The sequence below is a fragment of the Chaetodon auriga genome, chromosome 19, assembly GCF_051107435.1.
Source record: "Chaetodon auriga isolate fChaAug3 chromosome 19, fChaAug3.hap1, whole genome shotgun sequence".
Lineage (NCBI taxonomy): Eukaryota > Metazoa > Chordata > Actinopteri > Chaetodontiformes > Chaetodontidae > Chaetodon > Chaetodon auriga.
This window is the reverse complement of record NC_135092.1, coordinates 10,392,422-10,411,349: the sequence shown is the minus strand read 5'-3', so window position 1 is coordinate 10,411,349 and position 18,928 is coordinate 10,392,422. Positions and strand designations below refer to the sequence as shown.

Below are 18,928 nucleotides of genomic sequence, written 5' to 3'. Positions count from 1 at the left end.
ACATAAGTGGGCTAAATCATATGTGGTTGTGTTTTTAGAGCGTACCATTTATTTTTATGATATAGACAGAGGAAGAAGAATTGAGAAATGCAGCAGATTGGAACTAAATATAATATGTTATAGGTTTTGGACTGGTTTTTGTCATTGATGATGAGATTTCTTTTTTTTTGAGGGGGGCGCTCAAGTTGAATTTGTGGGCTTGTATGCAGACGCATTTAACCAAACGTGTCTTGGTTTTGGCTACTGACTTTCTCTCCTATGCTATTATATTAAGAGTATCCTCATCCTGCAGGGAGTTTGGATGAAAATGACAACATATAGCTGCAAGTAACATCATAGTAAATTGATTCCAGGCGAGAACAGCCATTTTTTGAAGCTGTTTTTCCATGGCTCATCCAGTGGTAAAGAATCTTGGTGCCTGCTAGGATGACTATTATATTAACATTAAGAGGCTCTACTCAACACCACAAGTTGGCTACGCTACATAAATTATGTAAGTTTCGCTTAAAAAACAACATTAGCTGCTGCTGTCCAGTAATTGAATTGTGGTAAAGATCTCTTTAATAAAACAGTGCTGTGCTGCGTTCCTGTTTCGCCCCCTTCTAACGTTTAGCCACTCGAGCAATGCGGTCCTGGGGGTGCTGGTGGCAGTCGGTTGGGAGGTCCAGAATGAAATATCAACAACAACTAGGCCTAGTTGTTGAAATTTCCTTGAAATTTTGTACCACAGCTCATGATCCCAGGAGGGTGAATCCTACTGCTGACTGACTGGTGAACCATGCATGCAGCTGTACTTGTTCCATCTTGTGGCTTTTCACACATGCCATGGCAGTGCTGGATTAGATGGAGCGAGGGATGTATTTAATATTCAGCAAGTCGGCAAGACGATGTTTTTCTTGATCTTCTAACCATAAACAAGTCACGGATTCATGTACGTCATCAGTGGAATCTTGCGATTGGTTCGTTCGCTCCACGTTGAAAGCACGCAGACGAAACCCTTTATGTGCTTGTTCCTGCAATATTACTGCTTTCATTCACACAACAGACGTCCCGGCATTTTCCCTGAAATGTTACTCTGCCTTGAGTTGGGAAACTGGTGGTATGGATTTCCCTGAATATTGACCCCATGCAGGAAATGTTCCTGAATATTTGAGCAGTACACTACACGTGTGAAAACAAAAGCTACCACATTTAATTATTCTCAACCAGCTTGACAGCATTTAATCACGTTTGTCTCTGTTTTGAGTGTCCTGTTCTTTTCAAACAAATTGCACTTGACTGGTAATAGATTAGTATAGTAGGTGGTTTGAATTTAATACAGGGAGGAACTGACTGTCCATCACAGACAGAACGCAGTGTGATCTAAAAAATGGACATGAAGAAGTGCTCTGTAAGCAGAGCCTGTGTTTCCAGACATTTGATATGTGTGTTAATATAGATCTGGCATTGTGTGCAAAACACCAGGACGGCTGTGTGATCTTTATACCAGTGGATAACCAGTAATTTTCCTGTTATTTGTCTCTGACATGACTGTCACTTTTATGGATTGCTGCGTCTCCTTCGCTGTTGAAGACTGCTTGTCTGTTAGCAGCCCAGCGAGCCAAAACAGTGATTTTCCACTCAGATCTTTGCCTGGTTAGTGCTTCCATTGTCCTAGAAATGTCAAGTCCTAAAACTCAGTCCATTATTTAGTTTTGACAATAGTTTGAATAGCTTAAGTCTCTCTTTTAATAACTCTTTTTCTGCTTGTGTGTGCTGTAATTTATGCCCCATTGCTGTTCTTAAAACCACTGTCGTGTCAAATATCTACACAAGCGAAAGCCCCAAAAAATTGGCCAGCTGCAAGGTACGTTCAAGCCAAGTGTTTGTGGCTTTATGTCACTGGCAATAAGAGTTACTTCCAGGAAGTAACAAACTAAAACACTGCATAGTACAGACTAAAGAAAGTACCAGACACCTCTCTGTCATCTTCCTCAATAAAAGGCTTCATTCACTTCTTAGTGGCGATTATGTGCTGCTGAGCCCAGCTGACTCGCAGGGAGCGTGTGTACATAAACAGCTAGCGAAGGCTATATGGGGCAGAATGGCCTCAGTGCTGCCTGTACAGCGTTTGTTTATCCAACATGCTGTAATGTTATGAGAACTGCTGCTTGAGCCCTGGTTACAACTTGTAATGTAAATATTAATGTGTGGGGAAAAGGAACGCCATTTAAAGCTCACCATATGTTCTAATAACGTGAGCCGCTGATTGTGGAGACTGGATGCCGTTTGAAGGATGCTGTTCTTCTGACCAAGTACAGGTGTGCAAGAAAGGTTTCTCTCACCTTAAAAGAGGAGGACTAAGAGCAGCTGCCTTATTTGCATTAAGCGAACCTGTCTCCCTTTCATATACAACAACTCTGATTTGGCAAATTGTGGGAAACATAATGCAACTAGATTATGTTTGGGAACAGCATAACAAGGAGACTCTTGCATTAAATGTACAGTATCTAAATGTTTGTGGTCAGCATATTTCTTGTGTAAGGATTTTATGGTTACGTTACCTTAAAGGACGTTGACTTGAAGCCACCATGTTGACCTTAATCAAATGTTTTAGGACCCATAACTGAACAACATTACCTCCTCCTCCTCCTCCTCCTCCTCTCAGGATAAGAACGGCCCACTTCCTGGATCAAGTTGTGTTTCCTTCAAAATACATTTGGCCAAGCAAATTAGCAGCTCACAAACCCATTTTCTAGGAGATGTAGTTATTGCTGTGTTTGTATTACACAACAAGTAGCAAACCGTCCCTACTCAAAGTTCGCACCCGTTCAGCATAGACATCGAAACTGTGCCACCTGATCATTAGACCCTGCGGCCATCACTTCATTGAAAAGCTCAGTAAGCATTTAAAAACTCTGTAAGTTTTTATAACCGTGACACGAGCTAATCTGTGACCCTCTTACTCAGTGGTCCCATGTGTGAATGTCACTACATGTGGGCAGGTAGCTGTGAATGAGAGCTTTCAGGTCCGTCCCCACTCTTTATCTCTACCATCTCCCCTCTCTCAGCGCCGCTGGAAAGACATACAGTCAACATATTGTGCATTGATGTACATACTTTTGGCCCGTTTCATAGATTTAAAATGTATGAAATTGCCCTAAATAAATAGTCTGTGGAAATTTCTGTCAGATGTCACTCCAGATGTTACTCCAGAAGTGTGCTTCTAAAGTGTGGGCTGGGGGCCTAACATGGCCTGCAGGTTTCTAGCTGGAGCCTAAATGAACATGTCTACTACTGTTCCTTATGTAGAGAACCTAAAGCAGCACTGAGGTGAGTCCTCAGGATGGAAAACTGTAATAAGTGGCATGGTGAGGAGTAGAATTAGACTCAGTAAGAACATGAAATTATCAAAGAAAGCAATGTTTTCATTTGGATTTGCTGTGAGACAACCAATATGCACAAAAACTGATGGTGATTGTGTGAGTCAACATGCACTGAAATGAAAACATGTGTGAAAGCAGCGTGGCAGAACCAGACTTAATACAGAATGCTAAATATTTATGTGTCAGCGCCACGCCGACAGCGTTCTTCCCAATTATCATGTGTGCTTTGTTTTAAAACAAATATTGAAGAATGGGAGAAGAAATTGAAAATGTAATATGGAAGTAGTTTTGCTGCGTTCGAGTGCCAAAACTCTAAAAGTGTCGCGTGTTACCCAGACACTGATGCTCACTCGATGCTCTCTGTGTTGCAGTACTAAGTCTTTTCTTTGTTTTGTGAGCCCCATTTAGAGCTTTACGGCATATGTAAAACTTAGAAATGCTGAGGAAACCATAAGTTTTTTCCGGTGGGATTGAGACATGTAAGATGGACCTGTCTTTTTAGAGCATTCAGCAGAGAAAATGAATTCACCTCCAATGCGGAAAACGCAGAAAAGCATGCACCTCTATATATTAATTATTAAATTCACATTAAGAAATACATATTATATGATATTGAGCTTCATTATTGATGTCCGTAATAGTGTCACAAATCAAGTGGCCTCAAAATTTAGGTCAGCTTCCAAAGGCTACATCATATATTAGGAAAGTACAGACCTTCTAATAAAACATCATTTTCTGTTCCTGCTCTCTGCCTCTTTCTGCATCGTCAATCATTCTTAATTAAAGATGTTTTTGTTTGTAGTTCCATGACTTCATTGCACCGGCAAGCAGCAGGATTGGCCTTTTTTTTTTTTTTAAACATTTTTTTTTTCTAAGTATGAAACATGTTGTGACTCTGGTGTAGTCCATCTATGATTTTCTATGATGTTGCTTAATGACACTCAGACTGCTCCAAAAATTGAAAGCATACGTATTTGGAGGAAGTGCACTATAAGAAGAGTTTGTGTTCTCATCATAGCTTGATCTCATTTTTAGATTTTTGCGGTGCATAGAAATGTCAGATTTTAGCTTTTTTCTGTCTTTTTTTGTGTTGTGGCATTTTTTTTTTTTTTTTATAAATATCTTCTTTCTTCAGCGTTCGTTTCAAACCTTTTTTTTTTTCCCCAGCTCTTCACACACTCTGTCCCCAAAAACACACTGAAGCCTTTGGGGACATGTTAGAATTGATGGTTTACCTCCTACTAGAATTTGTGCATTTCCATGCATGTGTGTCTCTGTGTGTGTGTGTGTGTGTGTGTGTGTGTCTCTGTGTGTGTGTGTGTGTGTGTGTGTGTGTGTGTGTGTATGACCCTTTGAAGTTCCTGGAGCCCGCCCACCCCTCTGTGGCCCTACATTGTGCTGAACAGCTCCATTTGTCCCACCTTAATCCCCTGACGTAAACTCACATAAATCACACTGAGTTGTTTCTAAACGTGGGCAGGCTGGAAAACTCGGTCTCTGTCTCTCTGTCTCGCTCCGGTTTTCAACTCCCACGGAGAGTTTAAGAGCTGCTGGGTATTCATGAAACTGACCACCTGTATTGATAATGATTTCAGCTCAGAGTAAGAATAAAGGCATAAAGGCTCTTTTGCACGGTAACAGTTATTCTCACACAGGAGTTCCTATGATTTAGAGACTCACATTAACTTTTCCTATTTAAACATACACACAGGTCAAATAGAAGGCAAAAGCATGTACAAAGTTTGTCAGTTTTTTCAAAAGCTCCATCAGTCTTCCTCTCAGAGCCACTTGGAGGACAAAATTCAGTTGATCACTCGACCAGAACAAGCATTGACATTACGCTTTTCCATGGCTGTTACATACTGGGACATAGTTTAAGCCAACACCTATTAGTTCTAGAGATGAGGCAGCATCATGGCATCCATACTGCGTCTGGGCCAGCCTCTCTCTATCGATGGCTCAGGGCCAAATTAAAGTGCCGGGGCTCATTGTTTACACAGCTCTGTGGTGCCACGGCTGAGCAGGCCCAAACAATGGGCCCCTGCTCCCCCTTGTCAGAGAGAGGGGAAGAATGGAGACCTCTTGACATGGCAACCTGAAGCCTCAATGCCCCCACTTCATGTAGCTGAGAGGGTCAGAGCGAGAAAGAGAGGAAGAGGGAGAAGAGGGGAAGTTAGAGATAAGCGAAGGGAGAATGGAGGAATGAAAATGGAAGCGGAAGAAAGGAGCTGAGATATGATCGAGGATGGAGGAAGAGAGATAAAGAGGTGAGGAGGAACGAAACAAAGGACAGTCCACGAAAAAGAGAGGATGGGTGCAGAGAAAAGTTTAGCACCGAAGCATTTAGGAGGCAGCAGAAGTATGAAAGAGGAAAAGATCATCTGATGGCAAGAACGGGAGCACAGACGGTCTTTATATTCCCAGCGGTCCCAAATACGTTTCCTTACACTGTGGACTGATTATTGATTTTCACCCTGCTGATGATGGTTGCCTTTTAGATTGCCTTTCTTGGAAGACTTAGACGAGAAGGTCGATACTGCTCTCATGTCTGTGTGTTAAACAATCTCAAACCTTTCATTTCATTTTCATCCCTTCAAACAGAAAGCTTTGTAAAGCGTCCACCAGTATCTTCTCTCTGCTAGTCAAGTGACACTCATGGCCCCTGCCTGAGTTCAGTGTGTGTGTGTGAGTGCCATTGTTCCAGCACAGAACAAAGTGTCCTCTCGAGTCTTCACAGTCTTTATTTCTGTATTAAAACCACACAGAGGACTTTTCCTACCATCTCCCGAGAAAGTGCAGTTAGAGGAATCATAAACGTCTGTTTCAGTTTGCTGGCAGTAACTCATCACTTGCATTCAGACATGGAGGTCATCACTTTTCTCGTTCTTTTTTTTTGGTCGCAGGTCACTTTCTTGGCAACAATACAGTCATTGATGTGCTTCGTCGCCAGGGGTTCGAGGTGGAGCACACCCCTGCTGGGCAGCCCATAAACAGGTAAATTTACTGCTAAAATAGCCTTAAACACACACATACATCATCCAGTGGCACATTTAACACACTGGAGTTTGTGATTTATCATGACAGCACACTGTGCAAGTTTAATGAGCCCCCCCGCAATATCATATGAGCTTCTAATTTTACAAAATTACAGCAGTTTTTCCTCTGAAATCAAAATGTTTTTCTATATATTAATGATTTATCATGTTGCTTTTACGCAACTTTTTTCTGCTCATGAGTCAAACTGGCAAAAATCCTTCAGACACTTTGAAGTGCAGATGGATGTTTGCTGAATCTGAGACCGAGTTTTCTTTAGATGATTCATTATGAAAGTCTTACCGGAATAGCTAAAGTTTTTCCAGGAGACAAAGATAAAGGAGTACATTTCTCAGGACCTTTCCTGATTCAGCAAGTTTTCGGAGTAAAGATCGGTCTGGGACCTTTTCATTTTTAGGTATTAATTTCCCATAAATGCCGGAGAAATGTTTGAAAGACACGAGAAGACTGACAAAGAAAACAGCAGAGAAACACTGAGATGACGGATAGAGAACTGGACAGAAAATGTTATGTTTCGCCGTAGTTGTTGCACATTATGGTTTCTTCCGAAAACACTCTTTAAAAAACTCTGTCGAACTCAAAGGCCCATATTTTATCACTTAAATGGGTGTAAGGTTTCATGTCCCGGCCACATGATACAGGGCAACCGCTGCCTCATGGCCCTGACAGGAATATATGTTTCTCTCAGCTTTTTCACTGACTGGATTTCAAATGGGAAATCATTTTCCAAGTAAGCACAAATCCATAGTTGGTCTGTGTTCATTTGCAGACCCAAAACAGATGTTCGAGTTCTGCCTCAGCCGTTGTGAGAAATGTGTTGTCTGCAAATCAAAAACTGCACTCACAAGTCATCCATTGAGAGATTCTCCCTTTTTGAGAACGCACTCTCTCCAAATGTCCCTAAACGAGAGTATTTATTTCAGTTTGTGAGGTCTTTTAATTTACTAGCACTATTGGCACTGGAGAGTCAGTTTTTTGTTGATTTACTGGTATTGAACCACTTCCTCTACGAACAACAGAAGAGGTTCATTTTAATGTGGAAGTTGGTAATAACAGAAAAGAAGATACATAATCCCCAAATTATGAGAACTCTCATTATTACAGTAGATAAAAGGATCTTCATTGCCTTTAAACTTTCAGTATTAGGATGATAAACTTCACTGTTGTATACAATCCTTAAGATTTTCATGCAATCAAACGCTTCAGCAATAGCCGTTTAGTGTGTTTACATCTTTATAAACAGTATTATTATTTTTTTTTTGTAAGTGGAGCCCATCCTTCCTGTGCGTGATTCTGATTTTACTCACATGCACAAGGGATTCAAAGGAACGATGCACACGGTGCTATTTGTAATTTTATGTCACTGATATCAGCCTCTCTGTTCACTGCACCACCAGAGCTGTGTTAAATTACTGCTGCCTGACTTTTAATGTTGCTGCTGCTTCAAAAAAATGCATTCTTAATTTGGATGTTAAAGACCCCTCCCAAAGAAAATCAAGTTTTTAACCTTGTAGCATATAAAAAAAACATCATATGGACATGTTAACAAATATATAATGAGTGAAATAAGCAGTCAGCGCCATGGCTGAGCATCTCCACCTCAGAACGGCCCTCTATCAATGACAAGTTCAGACAGCCAGGGTTTCATACGTTACATACGTAAGGAACCAATCCCGTAAACTTGCAGGGTGGGGCTTCTTTCAACGAGAAGCTTCAAAATGTGTGTGCAGCCAAAGAGGCAGTAAAGCAGGCGGTAAAAGTAAAATGCCTTCATAAAAAAGTATCTTTTGCACTGACTAAAACATTTGTCAAATGATTCAGTGTTAGCAGACATTAGCAAAACATTTAGTCGTGTGATTTGTGGCAATGAACCTGCAGAACTCCAACATTTATCATAAACCGAGCTCGAGCTTTTTGTAAAGGTATGTTTGACTGAGTATGTGGAGTCAAGGCATGTGGTGTGGTAGTGCGACTGCCATAAGGACCTCATATTTATTATTATGTCTCTTATTCACTGAGACCTGTAGATCGCACTACAGTTAAATCTGACAGAATCTCCACCAGCCACCACTGAAGTGTTGTTGAAAAGGCCAACCTCTGCAGAGTTCATACCTCCTGCTGTGAAGCATGTAGTGCAGTCTACCATGGCACACTGTGCGGGTGGCTATCTCACTGCAAATCTCTGTTCTATTGTGTGTGTGTGTGTGAGTGAATGAGGGAGTGAATCTACTTTCACACACACACAGTCCGTGTTCAGTGCAGGATTACGGGTCTGTGATGAACCTGCATTTGAACCAAGGCAAACGTGTGCGTCCGCGTGCGCGGTGACTGTTCAAGCTGACCTCATTAGAGATGGCCAGCAGCTCATCAGAAGCGAGAGTGTCTTTAATCAAAAGATGAATTTCGGTTTTTCTCCCATACTTCCCATTCCGATGCTTTAATTTGTTTTTCCAGAAAATCTTGGATGTGTTCTCCATTAAACTGCTTATTGGTTCTGGGAAGGTCCGTAGCATCCTGTTCTTACATAGCAGGGATTCCTCGTCTCCTTCCTTCCTTTCCTTGCTTTTCCTTTGATTTTATTCGACCGTGGTTTCACCTGTCCTTCCCAGGCTGAATGGGACACCAATGGCATTTTCAATGTCACAACTGCTTTCACCAGGCCACATTAAAGGCCCACAGAACATCTATCATTTAAAGCTGACTGACTTTAGACTTTCAAGATACTGCAGTTCTGAAAGCTCCTTAATGGAGAATGGCAGCTATAATCAGGCCAGACTCACAACAGTTACAATGGATTCAAAGGGAGAGTCGCAGCAAGAAAGGAAAGAAAAGACAAGACAGGAAACATGCCAAAATGTTAAATGACATCCATAGAAACCACTCCTGCACCATGATCCATTTCTCTGTCAATGATTCGGCGTCTAATACTCACAGGCAGCTGATATGTAAAAGACAGATTTTTGGTTTAGGATTCTTCTCTTCATGCAGAGAGGAAAACAAGTATGGCTTTGTCTGCCGTATTGTGCATGCCAGCAACAAAAGCCTCACATCTATAGTCTTTGCTGAACTCCTGAGGCTGCTTCTATAGAAGAAAAGCTGAAAACACTAAATTATTTGAAGCCCTCGTACCATTTTACCCAAGAATTACTGATGATTTTGTGCGGTTACATCACACATATGCTGCATCAAAGGTCACATTTAACAGCTAAGTGTAAAAATCTACCTGTTCCTCTTCGTTTTGAAAGTATCTTAAGTTCCTGTGATGTGCATCCTCTAGGAGGTCATCATCCAGAGCTGCCTCGGCAGACTCAGAGGAGCACCACGATGAGTCCCCTCTCCTGGAGCCTTTCCTCCACGAGCTCCCCCAGAAAGAGGACGATCAGGGGCGTCCCCTAGAGGATGACCTGTTACCCCACATGCTTCTGCCACCGGATAGCCTGGAGCTGCTGGAGAAAGCAGAGAGGAAAATGCTGAAGAAAAAGAGGAGGAACAAGCAGAAGAAGCAGAGGCACCGGCATTTTAACGACCTCTGGGTTCGCATCGAGGAGAGGTAAGAGGAGGACGGGGGGATGAGACGATGAGGGTGCACGGGGTCTTGTTTTTTCAATACATCTGTCATCAGTGACTTGTCTGTCTCTTGTCCTGTGAAAAGGGGATGAGGAGAAATGTCAAAAGGGTGAGAGTTTAGGTCACAGGTGAGCAGAAAAGAAAGGAGTACAAGAGGAGACAGAGAGGATGTGAGAGGGGAAATTGGAAATGTGTAATGCAGTCTTTCCACTTGTCTATAGAATAAAACTGACACTTCCTGGTGTGGCGCCGCGGGCTCAAACAGCCACCATATCACATCACCACACTCTTCATGCAGTCTGCACACACACAGACACACACCCTGCAGTGTGGTATGCGTCCAGACTAGTTCCTAACTGGTATAAGTGTCTTGGATGTGAAAATAGCAGCCTGGGAATTCCTACTAAGTATCCGGTTTTAGTCTCACAGTAGCTCCAGGCAGGGACTAACCGGACAACAAAACAAGCTCACCTTTCAGACAAAATGGAGACCTCTGCACAAGGTGTGGTCTGCTGTGTTGAAACTTCTCCCAGTTTGCTGTAAGGGCAAAATATTTTGTATTCATAGATGTGATTCCGCACGTGAGCAGGAAAAAAGAGGTTTACTCGACCTTGCATCCATCCATCCATCCATCCATCCATCCATCCATCCATCCATTCAAGGCAATCTCAGCACACGAGAGGATTTAGTCTAACACAAGGCGCATACATATAGTCAGACAGCCACATTAATTCACACCTACGGGCAATTTCGAGTTTCACCTGACTTGCGCATCCTTGGCCTGCGGGGGGAAATCGGAGCACCTACAGGAATCCTACACAAACACAAGGAGAACATCCAAACTTCTGGAGGACCCTCTGGTTGTGAGGAGACAGAGCAAACCACTGAGTCACCACGCTTCAGCTACATTCACAAGCCATTTTCTAATTTAGGGAAATTGAAATAATTGCACAATCACCAGCCTAAAGGTCAAGGTAACATCTTAATTAATCAAAGAATTACCAAAGCTGATAAGTAATACTGTCAGAAAATCAGATTTAGCTTCTTAGATGAATCTAATTAATGGACCAGTATGTAGGATTTAGTGGCTTCTCGCAGTGAGGTTGCAGATTGCAGAGTTAATTCTAAGGCAACAAAAACACAACCCTTCTTATTTTCATGTCATTTTCCACTAATAATAATAATAATTATAATAATAATGATAATTATTATAATTATAATAGTAGATGCTTCTAAATCTTACACAGTGGTCCTTAAATTCTGCCGTTTTATATATGTGTGTACTTCTTGTATCTGTCTCCCGAATGAGCATGTCTTTGCATGCTGGAGTCAAACCTCCCAGGCTCTTAATTCGTGTGGAACACAGAGCTTGTTTGCTATGGCTAGTTTTAACATTATGCAGACGGAGACTTGGAGTGCTCACACAGGGGCGTAAACTCAGGACAACAATCAGTCCAATATTTGAAATCTGTGGTTCACATTTCCAAGATGTCTGCACATGGCCTTGAATTACCAGCTGCGCATCCCATGCAGACCTTTTTTCCTTTCATTCTGTGTTGATGTTAGTTTTCCCGACACTCCGTCTTCCACTGCTGATACACGTTGCTTTAAATTCTCTTCGCCTTTGGTTGCATTTTCCTGTGGGTGCTGTAGTCTGCTCCCACAGAATCTCAACTATCCGCTGGTGTGTATACACAGTATTTCTCTGTAAGTTGAAGCATGTTTCCCTGACTTGCATGCTGGGATCGGCCTCGGCTAAGACTGCTGAAAGCATTTTAGAGACATTATATAATACAGTCATTCGTTTACAGTTCCTGATGCTATGAGACCCTTGAGCAGAGTCCTGCACTGGGCGTGCATGAAAGAAACAGATGATTTTTTTATTCTAATTCTAACCTGTCTTTTTTTTTTAATTCATTAATTTTAATGTTTATTTTTGCAGCGACAGCACACAATTAAAAGTAATTGCACCGTTGTTAGCTTGCTAATTTGCATCTGTTGTCCCTGGGCATCACAAAACGGCAAATACACCACATAAAACAGCATAATGCATAGAGGTCCATGAGTGTGAAAAAACAGAATCAGTGAGGTGAATAAAATGGACAGTCTACAATTGTACCAGTGATTTCTAAATTATCAGTATCAGGCACTATGAATGGTTTGGATTAGGAATAATTGCAGCTAAGGTGGGTAAGAGTTTGGACCCGTGCAGAACTCTGGTCGTAGACATGTCGTGTCATTTACCCCTGTATGAACATGTATTTTTCCATGTACAGTATACACTGTTCCAAATTACTGACGGAAAGAAAACCCACCATGTAGCGTCTGTTCTTCACTGGAACAGAGGGGGTTTGTGAACGTTTGTGTACATTATGTCTGCAGAGATGTTTTCTCTCTTTCTGAGAGACTCTGCATTTTGAACGGAAAGGAAACAGACTGTTTGTGTACACGCTACAAAGTGTACACGGTGCACATCTTTGTATATTTTAACGTCTGAAAAGGTGGCCGAGTGAGAAAGGCAGAGGGAGGCCAGGAAACAGAAGCGACTACAGCGCCACAGTCCTCTGTTGTGTTTGATGCAGGGCGGCAGAGCAATGTGTCACACCTGGTTTCCTTCCACTCTGCTTGCCCTCAAAGCTAAATAAACCTGCCTCAGAACCTCATTCTCTCAACATTTAAGTATCTGTTCAGGGAAACTCTGCTGTAAGTCTTGCTAAAAAGGTTCAATTATCAGCTCGATTCAAGAAATTGTGCAGGAAATATTTCACACTGAGCACCAAAAAGAGTTTAGCACATTAACAAGCCTCTGTCTGAGCAGAAAAACGATGCCTTTCTATTAGAAACTACACGATGAAGCTTGTCACTGGGATCTCTTCGCTGTTGCTTCTCTGTGTGTTGGTTCTCTCATCTATCACTGCCTCTAACGCAGCATGTTTTGGCAATCTAATTTTGACTGACACGAAACTCTCCAAACGTTTCCAAATGTGTCCCTCCTTCAGCCAAAGAGTTTGCAGTCTGCCTCTAAGCGTACTCCCATTTGTCTGCAGTCAGGACGAGGACTGGGACAGGATTTAATTCCATTTTCAAAAATTATGATAGGCGTGTTTTCATTTTTCTTCATATCGATGCTTGTCAAATATCTTGCCCAACAAAACATACATCCAGCAAGATGGAAACACTACCTTGCAATCGCTTTTCTTTAATATTGAATGTTATAATGCGATGTCAAAGTGCTGTTGCAGCCCACTGGTATGAGGACTGACTTCAGGAACTGGCGTGTTTGTTTTGCCTGGCCTCGTCCCAGTCAAAACCACCCGAGCACTGCAGTCCCTGCATCAAACAGGAGAGCAGAAATGATTTAATTGCCAGACTTGTTTAGAAAAGGACAGATAAAGAGAGAAATAGAGACAGCCAAAGGATGGCAGACAGACTGTATAATATTGGGAAAGGAAGAAAAAGAGAGCAGAAGCGGGCGGGCGGATTGGCTTTTGATATATAGCCACGAGCTGATCAATGAGTCGTATGCCCAGGAGTTTTGTGTTCGCGAAAGCTCTGCTGATTCGCCAGTGTTGTTGCGGCGGATTCCTCTGTAAAGATAATTTTCCCGTGCAGGCTTCACCATCATTAATATTTCCATTGTTTTTCTCCTGCAGTCTGCATGTTTTCTCTGGCGAAGGGGATGATAGATGTAGACAGAGTCCTGTTCTTCCACAGATTACACCATGATTTTCCTTTCAATTACAAACAACTGTATTGTGGTTTAGCAGTGCAAACAGAGCAGAATGCCGAATTTGTGTGTGTGTATATGTACATCTATACTGTCTACGCACACACACACGCATACACACACAAATTCAAGGCTGGTGAAGGTCCAGAAAAATTAAATACACACCTTGTTTGTCTCAGCCCATTGATTCTTTATAAAGTCATCATCTCTGCTCTCTTCTCTCCACAGTAGTAATTTCCAGTCTCCACCTCCCCCGCTGGTTCGCATCATCAATGGCTACATCACAGTGCAGCCACCTGACAGAGTCCACAGCCACTACAACTACCATCACATATCTTCGCCATCGACCCCCTCGTCCTCTTCGCCTGCCCTCGTCTTCCTCTGCGCATTGCTCACGGTGCAGTCGTGGGCTGCGCTCCTCTGGTAGATCATCAGCTGGGACTCTAGAAAAACAGTCAGCCTCCTTGAGGAGAAACTCTCACATATGGTGGTGTCGTGTATCAGCTCATGTAAAGCGAGGTCTGATCATGCTTCAGAGTATCCAGAGGAGGCTGCAAAGGAGTCTCACAGACTGTTCACAGAAAAAAAAAAAGCATGGAGAAACGATGTGAAATCAGCTCTAGCTGTCGGGTAACGCCGCACTCCATGGATGTTAAGTGTGATGATGTTATGTTGTTGGGACTGGATGGTAAATCGTGTCAACAGGGCATGTCTCTCACAAATTGAGGCCTTTATGAGCAAGTTTATACAACAATGGAACATTTCATAAGGTTTCCATTATTTCACACACACACACACACACACACACACACACACACACAAACACACACAAACACACACACAGCAGGAGCGAGTAGACGGAATACAGCAGGAAAGAAAACAGGAAGTGTTTTGGGACATCTCACTGACATTACAGAACATGCTGGTTCCCTGATGGATTACAGTGTTACAGTAGATACTCATCAAACCTCTGAGAATATGAGAGCTCATTGAAGTGACTGAACACGAGAACGTTGTAGAAACCATTGCTGAATATCAAATACCTTCAATAAGTACAACTGGAACCATATGTCCTTTGTGTGTGTGTGTGTGTCTGTGTGTGTGTGTGTGAGAGAAAGAGAGAGAGCGAGTGTGTGTGTGTGTGTGTGTGTGTGTGTGTGTGTGTGTGAGTGTGAGATAAAGTCTATTAGCTCTTAAACCCCCCGGCCTCGCGAGCAGAGGCCTTCCTCGTCAGACCCTAATTTATTCTTCCATTTTAGAAGAATTCCTGAAAAGCCTGCTGGGGGAAGGGGGGGAAATTGTACATATTGTTTCTAAATATTATAGATGTATTTTAGAATTATAAAAACAAAAATGAAAATTATCAAAAGTTTTGTGGTTGTTTATATAAATATATAAATAGATATGCAGTATATTTTTTGAAAAGAAAATCAGGAACTAACCACCATAGCCCGCGTCATCTGTCCCACTGAAATGACATTTTGGAAGGGACGTATGATCGTATTGTACTTTATGTATCAGTGTTATCACTTGCTTTGCTGTATGTGTCTGCTGAAAGGATACATTATGTGTGTGTGTGCGTGTTTTTTTTTTTTTTTTCCACATAGAGATCATTTGTTTAATTTATTTAACTACTATAGTTTTGCTGTAGGCCATATGGAACATTCCCAGTTTTTTTGTTTTTGTGTTTTTTTGCAGTCACTATGATGTCCAGATGTGTTTTTTCAGATGTTTTCCAGTATGATTTCACCCATTTGCATATGACGGTAACAGTAATAATTCAGTTTTCAGTACAGGAAGCTGTCTACACAGATAGACCGCATACAGCATAGTGCTTTAGGTCTTTCACATTTCACTTATGGCATGAGATGATTGTAATAGTATTACCATGACAACAATAAAATATTTATCTAGATTAAAATCGGACTTTACTGCTCATGTTTGGCTCCGTGAGAAGTCACTGAGGACCTGCCCTTGAGAGTCATTACATTTCTGTTTGCGTTTTTAGAAAAATGCATTGCTGTTTTACCATGGCGTCTCCTGGGGAGTGACCATGCTGACGTTCTGACCCGTGTACATTATTAATTTCAGTACCTTCATTTTGATCTCATCTACACACCTGCAAAGCCTCTTGACTGACAGATCTGCCAAAGTACTGAATATTGCCTCACTGGTACTTCCCTGCACCACTGAGGCAGTAGGTTTCTCCAGAACCACAATTTCACACACACACACACACACACACACACACACACACACAGACTCCCAAGGCGAAAACAATACCAGCTATGCTATCACAGCTTAATACAGCACTGATCCTACTGGAAATGAATGTTTACTTACTTGACTTTGGCCTCTGACACACACACACGCACACACCCACACACACATGAACAGCTTTCAGGTGTTGTTGGACATTCAATATTCTTGTCAAACAACTGATCGTAACTCTTGCCCGCAATGACACATTCTACGTTCACGACAACCCACTTTTAATTGATTTAAAGTTGGCCATGTTTAGGCATCTGACACAGCTCACATGTTTGGCCAAACTCGCTTCTCATGCATGTCATGCGTTCCATTGCACCACACACTGACCAAATCCATCTTCGGACTCAGCCTTCGCTTTGATCTCAACGACACGCCTCTGACGTTTTGTGACTGTATCTTGCACGGTTGTGATGCTATCACTTGACAAAATCTGGCCACAGGCAGACGGACGTATAAACACCTGAAACCACTTCTGTGGTAGTTCCTGCTGCAATATGTGTCTCCAGGACCACATTTTGCCATGATGACGCACACACACACAGACTCACAGGGTGAAAAACAATAAATCCATCATGGTGAGACTGCACATATTAGCAAGATGGTGGGGATACAAATATTTAAAGATCACCGATGTAGCAGGTTGTTTTATTGTACAAGTGCGACCCTGCACGTGCAAGAAAAGTCTTCTGAGTTTTATCTTTAAATCCCAAATACACGTTAACAGCATAGGAGATTAAATACACACATCACATAATGATGTAATGTGTCTCAGGACACTTTAAAAGAGATTATTAATAGCTAATACAAGCCATTAGACAACAGCATTACACTGATCGTGTGTTCTCGCTGTCCTGAACAAATGTGTGGGTGGGTGCGCGCACACACACACACGCATGTCCTTCCCTCCTGACCTGACCCAGGGTTCATGGCATGTTTATGCGAGGTTAATGTGCTGTGATAAGGCTGCTATTAGAGACTGTTTGATGTGTGCATGTGGTCTGCCAAAAACAAGGCAGCTGCTCGGCCAGCGCACGTCGATCCTGCAGGCAACAAACAGGAAACCAGAGAGCTAAGGGATTCTTTAGATGTACAGGAAATGAGAGTTAATTGATTTGTTATATCAACAGGAAAAGAAAGCTAATTGACTTGCTAGTTTGGGCTTTGATTTAGGAGTGACTGTGTGCTGGAAGAGGCCAGAGAGGTCTGTGTGTAACTGATGTGCACAAGCAACGTTGAGACAGGAAACACGAGATTTATCGGTGTAAATGAGGTGTGAGGTATGAGAGGAAGGCGGTTTGGTCCACAACGTCTTGACTAAGATGTAACTGAGTATTTTCTCTGTCTGCTTTGTTTGATTTCTTGCATTACAACGTTGCGAGAGAACACAGGTGATCTACCTTAAACTCCTGGATATAATCAATGTTTTTTGGTATTTTTTTCATGTATTTCTTGTTCTATTTTTTCCCTCCACCAAGAGATGCATGCAGATGCTCCTCAGACGGTCCCATTTTCCAGCTTTCAACTTTTGTGTATTCACGAAGTCAGAATGTGGAAACAACATAGAGAAGTTGTGTTGTATCTCAATCTCGGTCACTCATACGCAGACAGCATCTAATGGTTACCAAATATCATATTACAAAGTACATGTGAGCGAAAAAACTGACGCATACATGAATTATCATCAGCTAAACATTTACTTTCGTCCACCATGTTTCTGTGTATACGATGTCAAAGCTGATAAGTTGTGTACCAAAATTTTTGTTGAGTTGTTGTTCTGACTTGACATGTTGTTGATGTGAATTTTCCCATTCAAGACCTCATTTTTCCAATCATTCCAACACCACGTGAAATCATGTCCAGGCTATTCCTTTGGTTATGGACAATTCTTGGAAATGTGAGAGTTGACCTGCCACAAAGTTGAATTGCTTCACTTGATTGCTAAATAACATCTGGAATTCAAAGGTCATCCCAGACTGATCTGATATCTAACACAAACGGCCTCTTGATTTTCCCGCTGTGAATTATCTCAGCCTGTACCTGTGACACTTTGCTTAAGCAGTTGGCCTTCGCAATCTGTCTCTGTAACAAATGACCCCCTTGACCTTTCCGCTGATCCTACGTGTAAATGCACAGCTGAACATGTGGCACATCTATTACTTTCACTGTGTGACTGTGTGCTAGAAAAGAGCAGCGCAGAGAGAAAGCAGACTTCATAACTGAAGTCATAAGTGTAGCCAGTGCAAACTGCACAAAGACATTAAACCCAGTCTGCGACTCTTAACGAGATCTTTCCTCTGCTCCATGTAACACAAAACGTTAAAACAACAGAGCTTGCAAGTCACTCAGTCATTCCATTAAAGAATAAACAAACAAAGGTGCAGGTCACTCTTCTAATTGCCTCCCGTTGAGTGCCTTCGCTGACAGATGTTACAGCTCATTTACCATCAGAAACGTTGCATGAAGAATGGTGTGAATTCTGCAAGTCAAACTGAGTAGCATTAGAGCTAACCAGTGGACAGGAGACATGAAACCAGTGGACAATCACTTTGACTCAAATTTGAGTGAGGTTTTTCTGGTGCCCTCTTTCTAATTGTGTAATTAAAGCTTGTAAAGCCTCCATGTTGATAACAGATGAGTCTAATTCTTGGCTGAAACGCAGGAGTTCAGTGAATATGATCGTCGTGAATTAGCTGGAGGATAGTATTTCAACCAGAATCACTTGGGTCAACATCACCTTTGCATTACATGCACATGGACTCCTATAAATAGGTGCATCTTCGACAAATTTGACATCTAAATCATAATTCTTTTTTTTTTTAGGGATCTGTTATTACCCTAGTTTGTGGGATTTTTGCTCTCATTATGCCCTCGTTTGTGACAATATGACATAAATATGCTCTTGACAGACATCTACTCCTTAAAACGCAATCAAATAAGAAAACGG

At 41.9% G+C, this 18,928-nt stretch overlaps 1 protein-coding gene across 2 annotated transcripts in view; it reads left to right on the top strand.

Annotated features, from left to right (window-relative positions):
• trabd2a (TraB domain containing 2A) overlaps nt 1-15,582 on the top strand; it is a 54,553-nt gene extending 38,971 nt beyond the window's left edge. The window contains exons 6-8 of one of the 2 annotated variants that reach the window (XM_076758242.1): nt 6,269-6,359; nt 9,697-9,969; nt 13,942-15,582. In XM_076758242.1, the coding sequence (XP_076614357.1) occupies nt 6,269-6,359; nt 9,697-9,969; nt 13,942-14,140 (563 nt within the window). In that variant the 3' untranslated portion in view covers nt 14,141-15,582. The remainder of the gene's footprint in view (nt 1-6,268; nt 6,360-9,696; nt 9,970-13,941) is intronic. The other variant, XM_076758243.1, reaches the window with a different exon arrangement.
• The last annotated feature ends 3,346 nt before the right edge of the window (nt 15,583-18,928 follow it).